Source organism: Notothenia rossii, assembly GCF_949606895.1.
Source record: "Notothenia rossii genome assembly, chromosome: 2".
NCBI lineage: Eukaryota > Metazoa > Chordata > Actinopteri > Perciformes > Nototheniidae > Notothenia > Notothenia rossii.
Window position 1 is genome coordinate 12,438,365 of NC_136904.1, and position 14,278 is coordinate 12,452,642.

A 14,278-nucleotide genomic window follows, 5' to 3' on the forward strand; every position below is an offset into this window, starting at 1 on the left:
TATGTTGCACTCTATGCTGCAAAGATAACTGCCTTTTGGCGACAAATAAAGTTGGAAGTTAAGCAGGCAACATCTAGTTCTGGTAATAAAAAAACAAGCAGACATCAATTACCTAATTTTGAGTCATGAATATTTGCTTTTGAGAGTTACTGTAAAATTCCTGCATGTCGATGTCACCGGTTGTTTCATCCTAAGGTTCCTTGTGCACACTGCTTTGTCTTCATGTATCAAATGGCAGTAATTGCTGGTGGTCAACTGAAATGGAATTTTCAATGGCTGATGCCGATACTTAAGGCGGACAATGGCTGAAATAAAATGCATAAAATATAAACTTTTTAATAATGACCAATTACTCGCTGAAGTTAATACATCTGCACTTAGGTAAATGTCCAAAAGTGCACAAAAAATACAAAACTTTCTAAAATAAAAATGTTTAAGTGCACTGATCAAGGTAATTCATAAGCAGGTTGCAGTGTCTTCTTGTTTCGAAGAGATAAAACCTATTTTTGTTAACTTGTATAAATTAAAACATGGGTGTTTAAAGCACCTCACTGGTGTTGGCACTGTGGAATACTTAACCAAGTCTTGTTTTTTCCCACCATGGCTTTACTCAAATATAACGAATATTACATCAGGAACTACATATTTGTGCAATGACAGAACGGTCAATGTGTGTAAAGAAGATGGGGTATGGAAAGCTGTGAGGATGGATAAAGGAGAGCTGGGGTGACAGGGATCAGGTTATCAATACAGCCGATCGGAGCGCAGTGGAAACTCGGTAAGCCCAATGGGGCCGAGTGCAGAATGCTGCAGTGTGCTTCTCCAGCAGAACACACTGGGACAGAGGTCAGCACTCACTGTTTACTTCTGCTCTGTTCCAGCTGTAAAGCAGGTTCTGATCTCCAGTCTTTAGTTATAGGGGGTGGTTTCAGTTTGGAAGTTTGGGCAGATTTGGACAATTCTGTCTATTTGCATTAATCCACCCAGTTGAGGGTGACAACACGGATTAAAGACAGATAGGTGTGACAAAGGTTGGACCGTCAAACCCACATTGGGCGCATGCAAAAGCTTCTAGGTTTAACCTTTTGTTTTTTAAATCAAATCTCTGCTTTTTCTCTCACGCAACACTAGGATGCAAATGTGTTATGCTTGCTTGCAATACATTAATGCATACACTGTGCCAGTTAGGATGAACAACACACACATGCACACATTAACACACAGATGATCTTGACTTTGAATTGTTCTTCCCTCTTTATCACAATAAGCATCAGCATTTGTTTCTCTTATCACTGTATCGTTCTGCCTTACTCCAATGCCCCCATAATCTGTCATCATTTAATTTATTTTGTATAGCCCTTATGCTGTTTCATTCTGTTGTAATTATCTGATCTCTATCCCCCTCTCTCTATTCCTGCATGTGTTTACGTGTAAATATGCCACCTTCTACTTGACTGCCCTCTCCTTGACAACATTGACACATGTTGTGACAATATGTGCTGCCTTAAAGCATAGCAGAGAAGGTCATGCAGCATGCTGTTTGTATCTTTGTTTACATATGTTTTGCCACGGGTCAATTACTGTTTGTATTTTTAAATAACAGGTGTGATTTTCTAAGGCTTTTAAATTAGGTTTCATATTTGATGCATTTGGGATGAATGAAAACAATCTCTCTGTCACATCCTGGCCCTGGCTGATCGCCTTACTCCCTCACCTGTGTATTTTTGCTCTCTGTTAATCACCTGCCTGGCCTCAATGAGCCTCAGCTGTCCCTAATGATCACTCCTCACCTGTGTATTTAGTCTGTGCTGTTTCCTTGGTCAGTGCCAGTTCGTCTTGTCTGTATAGCAGAAAGTGCTCCATGTTTCTCTCCTGAAGTAAGCTATTGTTCTAGCTGCTTAGCATTTGTACCAACCTAGTTGGTTGTTTTTCGTTGCTTCCAGTCAGTAAATGTTTTGATCATTTCCTGTTTTATTTTTACCTTTTGGATTAAACGCTTGACTAAAGACCTTTTTGCCTGGTTGTGCTCTTGAGTCCTATTTTTTGCTCGTGCCCGTACTTGTGTCTGATACTCTCATTTAAATATAAGACCCTAGTGAATCAATACAAAGTGTAAAATAAAATGGGAATTATAAGAAAATATCATGATGGAGTTCTCACCTTAGCAATAGGTATTTGCATTTAAATTGTATTGGTTGCTTCTCTTATATCAGTATAGGGCAGCACTGCCTCATGTTTCTTCAGTGACACAGTTGAAGATAATATGAAAATATGACATACTGATCCCAACTCAAGGAGTCTTTCTATTTTAATATGAACAGAACATGAATCCAAAATGATTGGTTCTTAAACTATATTAGACTTATATGGTTTTATTTTCATGGCAACAATTATTGGTTATTGTTGTTTATTTGATTATTAAGGTGATGCTTTTGTTTCAAAGGTACAGTATTTTTTCCTGGTAATGTACAACTTTCAAATATGTTGCCATTCAATGTTAACAAATGTAGACCTGATGCCTCCACATCTCTTGTCCTGTCCGAAGGCATTAAGCTTCTGAAATGTGTTCACTGCTGCAATCTGTTTGTAATGTGTCTCTATGCAATTTCTCTCAAACACATGCACACACAAACTCAGTCACGCACGCACACACTCACTCAAACAAGATCTCTTTGCCAGAGGCAGTGTATGTCTTGCTTGTGCACACAATATATATACATTGTACATTCTGTGTGACCAATGTGATCATTATTCAAAATACACTACCACCTCCGACCCAGGAAACAAGCAATCACTGACGCCATTTGCTACATCCTGAACTGCTCCAGGGGAATCAAGTTGTGTATGTGTTTTTCGTTTTTATCATGATTATTATTCAGGCACCAGTGGAAATAAAAGTTTTATTTAAAGTTGGTCTATATTTGTTTTAGGGCATAGGGTCTGTAAATATAGAATCTGTGTGTGTGTGTGTGTGTGTGTGTGTGTGTGTGTGTGTGTGTGTGTGTGTGTGTGTGTGTGTGTGTGTGTGTGTGTGTGTGTGTGTGTGTGTGTGTGTGTGTGTGTGTGTGTGTGAGAGAGAGAGAGACAGCGAGAGAAAGATGGATGGGTGAAATTAGAGAGAAATGACAGCCGCAGTTAGTGTAGACAGGTTAGGTCAACAGTTCGGGATGTAATTAGATATTGCAGCTACATACAAATGATTAGTTTACATTTGTAGACACACAAGCTGCCTGTTACACACACACACACACACACACACACACACACCACACACACACACACACACACACACACACACACACACACACACACACACACACACACACACACACACACACACACACACACACACACACACACACACAGCCATCAGAAGCATAAGCACAAACAGGAAAAAACAAGGCCCAGACACAGGCACTGTTTTATTCATGTTGATGTGATGCCAGTGGACATTCACCCGTGAGGAACACTGCTTTTCTCACCTCACCACACAAATACACACAAAACCCACAATCCCTCCCCAGTCAACTCAGTTCATTTTAAATCTAGCTCTGTAAACTCAAACACACAAACACATACACGCACACACACACACACACACACACGCACACACGGAGAGCCTGGTCCAAAATGTTTTGCTGGAGTTCAACCCTGGAACACGGATGTGTCCACTATTGGCTAAGTAAACCGCTTTGTGTGTGCATGTAAGTGTGTGTGTGTGTGTGTGTGTGTGTGTGTGTGTGTGTGTGTGTGTGTGTGTGTGTGTGTGTGTGTGTGTGTGTGTGTGTGTGTGTGTGTGTGTGTGTGTGTGTGTGTGTGTGTGTGTGTGTGTGTGTGTGTGTGTGTGTGTGTGTGTGTGTGTGTGTGTGTGTGTGTGTGTGTGTGTGTGCTTAAACGCATAAAGAGTATGTCTTTATGAAAGAATAAGGGCCATGCTCTTTTTACTCATGGGCTGCCCTCCAAAAGCAGCATGTGCAGCCTGGCCTGAGCTGTTGTATAATAGTGTTTGTTCTTCTTCACTTCTCTCCAGTGTAGCTTAAGGGACAGAAGGAAATTCAGCAGTGCAATGAAGTGGACAGCATTTTTATTTCATATTATGATTTTTCATAAATTGTGCAGTTTTACATATTTTCCTCCAGTGTCTTAAATCATATTTTTGACAACACATAAAACATCCATCAGTGCAGCTGCAAAGTTATTTAAAAGACTGTAAGAAAATGTTAACCGTTTACAGTCGGCGGTTAAATGTATCCTACCAGCTGTTCTGGTACACTCTTGAACTTTAAATCACAAGCACATTCTCTCAAGTCTGTGCCATATAAAGTAATATACTGAATCACTATAACCTGACTCAGGAAAGAGCCAACTGATATAAATGTCCACCTGCAAACACTGAAGCAGGGCATGGTTTTAGTAAGTGCTACTGTAAGGTGATTAAAAGACAAGCTGGTGTGCACAAATACTAGTGACACTATAAAGACGAGTAATGATTATTGGATTGATATGCTCTTATCTAGCAGGTAATGTTATGTAACCAATGCTCGTGATGTCTCTAGCATGCTTGAAAACAGTCCAACCATGTAAAATAAGTGAAGTTTGCAAGATTTAACGAGGTCTTCACACCAGAGTTCCCGTTAGCCGGTAATTACCGGACTACGACCGGTAAAATATGCTGAAGACCCGGCAAATCTAAATCTCTCCGTTCAAAGTGTCCGTTCAACAAATCATTTCCGTTTAGCGCAATACCACATCAGTTGCGCAACTTGCGCCACTTATGTGACAGACAAAAGAGTATGTGACAAACAAGTCCATTCTAATGTCTAACACTTAATATTGAGAAAGAGATATCCTGTTGATTGTGCATTGATCTGTTGGTAATGCCTCGGGGTTCCGGTGGGCATGTAAACAAATGCATAATGCTGCGATACTTTGCGGCCTCACCCGGTTGCTTATTGTTTAGGTGTCTTTTAATAAGCAAGTAGTCCTATCATTAGCTAGAACTAGCTAGATCTGATCGATATGGACATAAACGCGAGTGAAGTCTAATCTGACGGGAGAGAGAGATCAGTTGCTGCTGACGAGTCGACACGCAGCTCTGCATGATCACATGCAGCGGTGAGCGGAACAAAACACACACTTCAGGATAGAATATCACACGTAGCTATTTTAATTATCTCTCAAACTACCTAAACTAGTTATAGATATGTTTAGTTTTAATGTACTCATTAATGATCTGCGAGCTCAGGGCCGGCCCTAGACTTTTGGGGGCCCTAAGCGAGCTTTGGCTTGGGGGCCCCCCTCACTCTAGCGCGTTCTCACTATACACAACACGGAACCAACTTTTGTCTTATGATGTTAGCATAAGCACACATATTGTATAAATAAGCATGTAAACACCGTGGACCTAACCTCCTCTAGGGCGGTCCGGGGGCATGCTCCCCCGGGAAGATTTTTTTTTCTAATATTGAAGTTAAAAGCATCAATCAGGTGCACTTTGAGAGCAACATTAAGAGATCTATGGATACATCTCTCAACGCCCATATGAAACAGAACTGTAAACAGATTTTTCTTTATGGATATTTTACAAATCACTTAAACTGTATTCTTGTTTTGTCATATAGTATTTCATAGCTGTTTTTCATTTATTCTCTCTGGCTGTCCATCTCATAATGTTCACATAGAAACTAGCTGTCAATAGGAATATCATTCAGAAGAATTATAATTTCTTGCAAAAATCTGTCACAAAAAGAGGTTGCACATTTAAATTCAGGTGTTGCTATGGTAACGTCAGTGCCCAAACAGCCACATTTACTGCTGCAAATACGTTCAAACATGCTGTCAACACGTAAAGCAGTGGCAACTATGCTACCATTTCAGTTGGCTTTTTCTCAGAAATACTGTCACATAACATCCATATATTTCAGTGCTAGGTTGATGCTTAGCTAAGCTAACTATGAAACACTTTAACTGACAGGACTCCGGATCAACTGTGTACTGTAAGGTAGCTTCTTGCTTCATGTCGAACAGTAAGTCAACATTTCCCAGAGAGCTTTCTTTGAAATCACCAGGTAATGCCAAAAAACATTACATTTAGATTGTATGACAAAGTGTTTATTTAATATATCTGGCTAGCTATAGCTACTTGCTAACAGTTTAGCTTACCCCCGCGATTCAAAGTAACGTCAACGTAGCTGTAATTTATGCTTTGCTTACATGTTCGCATAACTTGGAAGTCTACTGACATTTACATACCTTGTTCACCTGGCTCAAGTGGTGGCTCTGGGGTTGTTGTGTAAGCCACCACTTGAGAATTATCGTCTTTTTTAAGAAATGTTTTTCTTATGTCCATCTTCAAAAACTCTGAGTCCGACTGAAAGTTTATTTTAAACTTTGTCACAGCTCACAGGATACAGTAGGTACCTGTCAGCCAATAAGACAGATGTTTATTTCCATTCAACTCTCTGGTTGGTCTGGTGTCTTGCCTCTGTTGCATTCACTGAACACGGGAAATCACAATCCTGCCGTCCTCTCTTGTGTCATGATGAGGTTTAGGTAAAGCACGGTTAATGTATTATATTATTGACTCAATAATATAAATATAATAATAATATTAAAAACAAAAAATTTAAAAAAAATGTTTTTGCTAGGGGGCCCCTTAGTGGCTACGGGGCCCTAAGCGGCCGCTTATGTCGCTTAATGGGTCGGGCCGGCTCTGCGCGAGCTGCATGATACTGACGGGCTGTCAGAAGAGGGAGAGAGCGCTCCGTTTATTATTCCCGTGTTATTGTAAGTTATTGTTCACTTTTGAATAATGTAGTTAATCTACTATAATTAGTTTGTTTAATATAGAATCATATCAATTTATTTTAAAGCACAATAAATAACAAAGAAGGCCTTTGACCGGCACTTTTCTCATTTAGTCCGGAAGATTTAAACTTTAACGGACATGTTGACCGGCGAAAAAATATTCTAACGGGAACTCTGACTTCACACATTATAACAACATTGACAGCTTGTTAAGACAGATGTCAGAGTTGTTTATGGCTCATTGATTGCATTGTTGCCTGGAAGAGTCCCTAACTGTGATTGGTTGGGGGATGAATGGATGTTCTTTATTTTATTTGATAAACTTACATCTCTGATATTGCGTATAATGTCCCAATATTTTTATTATTCCCAAAATAGTACAAAAAAAAATGCTTTCTTCCACGAAGCATTTTATGTAACTTTAAGTCATGGATAATACATTATTCTATGAAAGTCTGAAAAAAATTAATTGATAAAATCCCTAAAAAACTATCTTTATTATTTGTAATAGATAAAACACCTACAAATCTATCCATCCAATATAGTTTTGCTTGTTGTGTTACTGACAGGAATTGTTCTAAAAAAATATCAATATTGTCCAAGCTTCCTTGAAAAAGAGTTTCAAACGTGCTCACTCAGTGAAAGTCACTGGATCAGCGTCAACATACTTTAAATGTCGAACAGTCTAATAACAAATACTCAGGCACACACACATTTCTCAGGATGGGTTTTGGTGATCTTACCTGTGGTCGTGGGTGTCCTTTGACGATACATTGAAGCACTAGTGTGTCCCCTTCTTTGATGGTGTAGATTCTCTCACTGATGTTATCATCCTTGACGTTACATGCTGCGCCTGAGTGCACGATCTGGGCGTTGGCTTGAGCTGTGAGTGGATGCATTCATACACACATACATGCAGAGACAGACATGTAGCCATGTGGACATACGCACATAAACACACACACACAAAAACACAGAGGGAGAGAAACCACATAACATATTTAGTAACAACTCTGCAGCAGAAAAAAAGCTCATTGTCTTGTGGGTGCATGTGTAATACAGTATTAGTGCTGGTATCGATGACGCAGTTATATTACAAACTCCAACATCTGCATAAAAAAAGCCTTCTTGCAGAGTGTTACATTAGTAAGTGTTTGATGAAAGACGCATTCATTCATTTGAACTTTGGTCTCCTCTCCATTAGAAGGTCAAAAGCTGATTCTTCTCTCTAGGAGAGTCCTTTTTTCTTACATGGCGTTTGATACAAGACTGAAGTTAAATTCACAGAAGAAATATTGGTTTGATGAAGTCCCGTTTGTAATTTGAATAGTTGTGTCAAACTGTGCAATATCGGTTTTGAGGCCAGTCCTTTGGTGGGCCCAGTGAAAAAAGTGCAACATGATATTTTAATTTCCAAGTGAGTCCATGGTAAAAAGAAAAATTGTAAAAGCTTTATGCTAAAATGCCACTGTATTCGACATGATGTCATGCTCTGATTGACTACTTATTAGTGATCTAGGATGTGAGCAGTCAATCAATCAATCAATCAATGTTTATTTATATAGCCCAATATCACAAATGTTACATGTGTCTCAGTGGACTTCACAGTTTGTACAGAATATCAGTATGACAATACAACACCCTCTGTCCTTAGACCCGCACATCGTACAAGGAAACACTTCCAGAGAAAACCCACAGTTTAAAGGGAACATGGGAGAAACCTCAGGGAGAGCACCAGAGGAGGGATCCCTCTCCCAGGACGGACAGACGTGCAATAGATGCCGTGTGTAAATTGAAAAGATAATACATTTACAACATAGGTTGTAGCAACAGACAGTAAGGGCAACATTTATATGTCAGTAACATAAATTGAATAGCAAAAACTAATTATTGTTTATTCGACTCAGGTAGAGCTTCATGACAATATTTAAATATATTCATAACCAAAATCCCAGGCCAAATCTTTCAATTGAAATTATATCAACAAATTGCCTGTAGCTCCTTACTGGTTGTTTTTTCAAAAGGCTTTGACTGTAACCGCAGAAATAATGGATTGCAAATGCATGATGGCACATCTCTGAGTTGCGACAACAGTATCTGAGCTGCACATGAGGAGGGCTGACTCGCGTGCAAGAAGCCTCACATAACTTCACCTCCAATATGATGAAGGGAGACAGGAGCGAGGAGGGGAGAGAAAAGAAACAGCGGGTGAGGAGGAAAAAGCTAGAGAGAGGAGTGTTAAACCCCAGAGAGAGGAATGAGGGGGGGGGGGGGGGGAGCACAATGATGTGATTAGCATCGATTCACAGGGGGAACACATTTTCACTGTGCTCTGCGACTTTTATCATTGAACAGACAGGAAGGAAGTGGGCGGCCTGTTCACCTTAAACTTCAACTCGATCAGACATTACAACTCAAAGCTTGTTAATAGCCTAAGGTATAGGGACACAGCGAGTTTGCCTGTCCACTTACGTTTCAATATTTTTGGTAACATTGCCACTTCGCTAGATACGTGTTTTTTCAAGAAACAGCAAAGAAAAGAGAACGGCGGTCAGATTCGGTCGTGGCTACAAACGTGTGGCATGTGCTATCACAACCACATAGAAAAACACTAACAATAATGTCTTCCAAAGTTACTTTAACTAAACTTATTCTGTTCAATATTTATCTTTAGCTATTTTAATTGTTGTTCTTCTTTTCAGAACATTTGAAGAACAAAAAAAGAGAAAGCGAGACTGTGTGATTCCCATAATGCCTTCTGCTTATACTGTATGTGTGTAGTAAAGTGCGGTGTGTGCTGCATAAAAGTGTGTGTGAATGCCTGTTTGAAGATGATACTTAATGCTGTTGTGTTTAAGGAGCTCATCAACATAGCAGTCAATCATTCACTCCTTCAGGCTTTTCATTATTCTTTCAAAGAGCTATTTAGCATACCATAGCCATTTCTACTCCAAAGAAGCAAAATATATGAATTCACGCACAAAAACATGCACATACACATCGTAGCTACACACATTGAGAGTACGGTACACTCTTCTTGAAGCAGCTCTCTACAATTAAACAGGCGTATTGCTCTGTTGCCCTTTCTCTTCTGTTGTGTTAACCTCAGCGACGTCAAGTTGTGTCTGCAGCACATGGTGTCTGACTCAAACGAGAGGAAACAGCCATGTGGAGAAAGTGCACTTGATGAAAAGGACATTCTATATACGGGTTACAATTGATGTGCTATACTCTCCAAGATATTGAAGACGGGAGATAAAAAAATGATTTCAACTGATTTACAACCATAACCAATATAGTTTGTCTGAGTTTCTTTTCAGAAAAACGCTCACAGTCTTTGAGTGCAGAGCTGATCCAGTGGAGCATTTGGGGGTTAAGTGCCTTCCTGAAGGGCATGCTGATAGCAGTTGTTGTGAGAAGGGAGATCATGCTCTTTAGTATTTACTTCTATTTTCTCAGTTATCTTTAACCAACAATCTTCCAGTAAAAAGCAACCTCTAGGCTACAGTTTTAAAAGAGCAAATCTCTACCAATCAATCAATCAATGAAAACATAACCCAAAATGGATAAAAGCATTACAAAAATGCTTTGGTTTGAACAGAGTTGGATGCAGAGGTGTGCTGCAGTAACTCAGAAAGACAGAGCTGATGTAAATGGTGAATAATTGTCTCTTTACAGCTTATTGGTGTGTCGGCATTAGTTTGCCTCTCCGGAGAGAGAGGGAGGTCGGACAGAGCGGCTCCTCTGTCTGCTCGCGCCTCCGGCAGCTTGGCTGCTTCAACTGTCTGATCGACTAGGGAAGGGGAGGCCGAGAGAGAGGAAGAGACAAGAAAGGCAAAAGAGAGAGGAGTAGGAAAGAAAGGTGAGAGAGAGAGAGAGAGAGGCTGGGGATAGAAAAAGGAGAGCGAGAAACAGGGAAGACACTATGAGCAAAGAGAGAAAGTAACATTTAAAAAAGAGAGACACAGTAAAGGCTAGGAGAGGGTCACAAAGAATGAGGCTGAGAATGTGAAATGGACAGAGAGAGAGATGAATGAAGTTGCCAGGGATTTGAAGGGAATATAAAGGCTATAAATGGGAAGGGGTAATTAAAGTGGAAGAAATAAAGGAGAATAGAAGTAGATGGTATTAATCATAAGACAGAGAAATAGGTAGATACATGGATTCGGCCAAAGAGGGGAAACTGACAGTTTGGCCAGAGGGAACATGAGTGAGGCTCTTCAAACAGGACACCGTGGTCAAAAGCAAAACAAAGAAATGATGCAAGCAAAGCAAGTGGGCTCAACCTGTAGCTGAATGAAAATCAAGCTGGAATGTATTTTCATATGTTAATGTTATTTAACTGGTATCCATGTAGCCAAAGGCTTTTATGGAAGGTGTTAGGGATTAATTCTGTCTTTGCTTTAGATATTTAACCTTTCTGCCTGTTGACGTTTACAACCAACCCTGAGATTGTTATCTCCCGTAAGGAATGTGATAATGCAGTCATGTGATGTTATTCTCAGTTTTACTATCGGTCATAGAGGGTTTTATGACTGTGAGAATGCTGGCTTTCTAAGCCCCACAGACAGGTGATTGAGTATTTCCAGATATCGGGGATATCTCCAGTGTTCCCAGTGTTTACGCACCATCCCCCAATATATGGATTAACTCTCTGTAAACTCGTTAAATGGTCTATCGAGAGATAGGCTGGGCAGATTTGACTCGGCAACCCACCAGGGCAGTCAGAATCTCTGGCTGCTCTGTGACTTGTGATGTGAATTTCTCCGGCCGATACTTGTGATTAAACATCAGTGTTTGACATCAAAGCTCCAACTCTCCTCATGTCTCTCTGAGTCCTGACTCTCCATTGCTGCAGAAGTTTCCCTTACAGAAGGTTCAGAAAATACAAATGCAATCATCCAAATAGGGGTCTTACGTTTTACCATCACTCTAAAATGACCCTGCTGCTTGTAGTCCATGTTGGAACCGTGAGTAAAGCACCAGCAAAAACAACGTAAAAAGCTAAATAAATTGTACAGGAATCGACTCTCGAAATCAAGCCAAAGGCAGAGAGGGAGAAACATGGGAAGTAGTGTTGTGTCCAGAGGAGCATCAATTAAGTTAGCGTGGAAGACGATCATCACTCATAGAAAGCTTCTGCTTTGACAGCAATCTATCTGACTCTGAGGATTCATCGATCAAAACTGTTCCGCAGGAAGCTGATTGAAAGTGTTGTCCATGCATTATTGGAAACTTTCTGAGAGATTCAATGCATATTAGTTGTAAGTGAAACATAACTATCGGCAAATGCCTCGCCTGATTAATTGATTCGCCACCGCCTGCCATGTTTGTTTTTGTTCAGAGGACAGGACATCTCTCACTAAAACTAATGATGAGAGAGGAGCGCTGGTGTCAAACCGCAGAGAGTGCTTGACGGAGTGCTAGGCAGCGCATGTGTGGTTAAATGCGTGTGGGAGTGTGCTGTTGATATTTATCATACATGCATGTGTCAATGGCTGTGTGTGTGTGTGTGTGTGTGTGTGTGTGTGTGTGTGTGTGTGTGTGTGTGTGTGTGTGTGTGTGTGTGTGTGTGTGTGTGTGTGTGTGTGTGTGTGTGTGTGTGTGTGTGTGTGTGTGTGTGTGTGTGTGTGTGTGTGTGTGTGTGTGTTCATGTGTGTGTTGTACTGTATCTTGCTGGAGGAACTCCACAGAAGGTCATGAATCCTGTTGAACACGAAGACACGCAGAGCATGATTGATATGCGTAGTTACTTTATGGAAGCCACTCATGCATGCCGATGAGCTCGTTCTCAATTCACTTCATTCACAAGAGACCATTTAGATGCTTTAGCCCTTCCCCTGCCATTACAAGTAGGGAAGGAAAGAAAAGGGAAAGCGGGAGGATGGCTTAAGAGCAGTGGAGAGTGGGTTCCCGTAGGAAAAAGTCACAGACGTTATTGATTAACTGCACTAGAGGACAGCGTTCATCTGACCCAAATAAAGACCATTCACTCACACACACACACACACACACACACACACACACACACACACACACACACACACACACACACACACACAGAAAAACAAACACATATACACACACACACACACACACACACACACACACACACACACACACACACACACACACACACACACACACAAAAACCGCCTTATGACCAAAAGCCCGATTGACTCGCATTGCCTCTTCATTTTTATCAGGATTTTCATCCGCAGACAGGATGGAGGGAGATCAAACTGTTGATGTCATGACCCCATCCTTTTCATTTTGACTGGATTGGAGCTCCAGATATCAAAAGGTGTCTGGGACATTGATTTAACTTTCGACCTAACCGCTAAATGGCGTTGTAAATGAAAGGAGCCACCATCAGTAACCTCTTCGGTGCCTTTAATCAACTGTAAATTGACGTTTAAAAATGTATACATTAATATTAAAACAGATTTAAAGTATACAAGCATAAATATATATTTGTAACTGTTTTTTTGTTTCTGCGTATATCCTCTGGAGTTTATAAAGTTGCCCAAATGTTTCCCTGTATCATTAAATGGATAAAAACCTCTCTTAAGCCACTGTTCCTTCATGGAGTGTGTTGGTGCTGAATTCAGTGGCAGGTTTCCAAACCCCGACTGTGCCTGGATGAAGACCAGCAAACTGCCAATTTGTCCACTGCCTTGCATCTTATAATTTGATTCTGTTTTTTGGGCCTTCTACATAAGAATATTATTTCCCGTTTGCCCTCTTTCCTTCAGGCAGATTCAGAGGTTAAAAAGGAAACAGGAAAAACTGATATAACTGATATTCATTAAAATGTATATTATATTACCAAAGTCCAGTCCCTCAACAGTAAATGGAGACATGTCATTAAGCAAAAGAACATTTAGCTTGAGTCCAATTACACTGTCACCACTTAAATCCTTTGTAAGCTACCATAGCTGCTTATGTACACCATAAATATGACTGGCATTTTTGTTTACCTCAGACTTAGTCTTGTGTTATTAAACAAACTGCATGTTCTCTGTAGTTAATAATATTGTGGCTGAGTGTGTGAGTGAGATTAAAATAGCCCAATTGCTTTTACAATAAATAAACATTGAATGTGTTTAATTGAATAGTAAAGGGGTTTAACGTTAGTGGCAGGTTGTGTGTGAGAGAGAATAAATAAGACAGCCCAATATTTTAAAAAATTGTTATTCTTTTTCCCCGCATATTTAGCATATTTCGCAACTTTCCGCATATTTCGCAACTTCCCGCAATTTCACCGCATAAAATCACATAAAACCCCCGCATGTTTAATCGCATAATCAAGGAATTTAGCCCGCATAATCAAGGATTTTTGCCCGCGTTTTTCTGGAGGGTCTAATTGTGCTTAGCTAACTAGACACTGGCTGTATGGCTGAGATTCCATAAAGACATGAGAATGGTATCTACCTTTAGGGAGGTGTAATATATATATATATATTATTTT

At 40.2% G+C, this 14,278-nt stretch overlaps 1 protein-coding gene across 2 annotated transcripts in view; it reads right to left on the reverse strand.

The window, feature by feature from the left end:
- The window catches only part of mdga1 (MAM domain containing glycosylphosphatidylinositol anchor 1), a 179,226-nt gene that overhangs the window by 114,779 nt on the left and 50,169 nt on the right, over nt 1-14,278 (reverse strand). For both annotated transcript variants that reach the window (XM_079665543.1, XM_079665542.1), the window contains exon 3: nt 7,551-7,690. In XM_079665543.1, the coding sequence (XP_079521669.1) occupies nt 7,551-7,690 (140 nt within the window). The remainder of the gene's footprint in view (nt 1-7,550; nt 7,691-14,278) is intronic.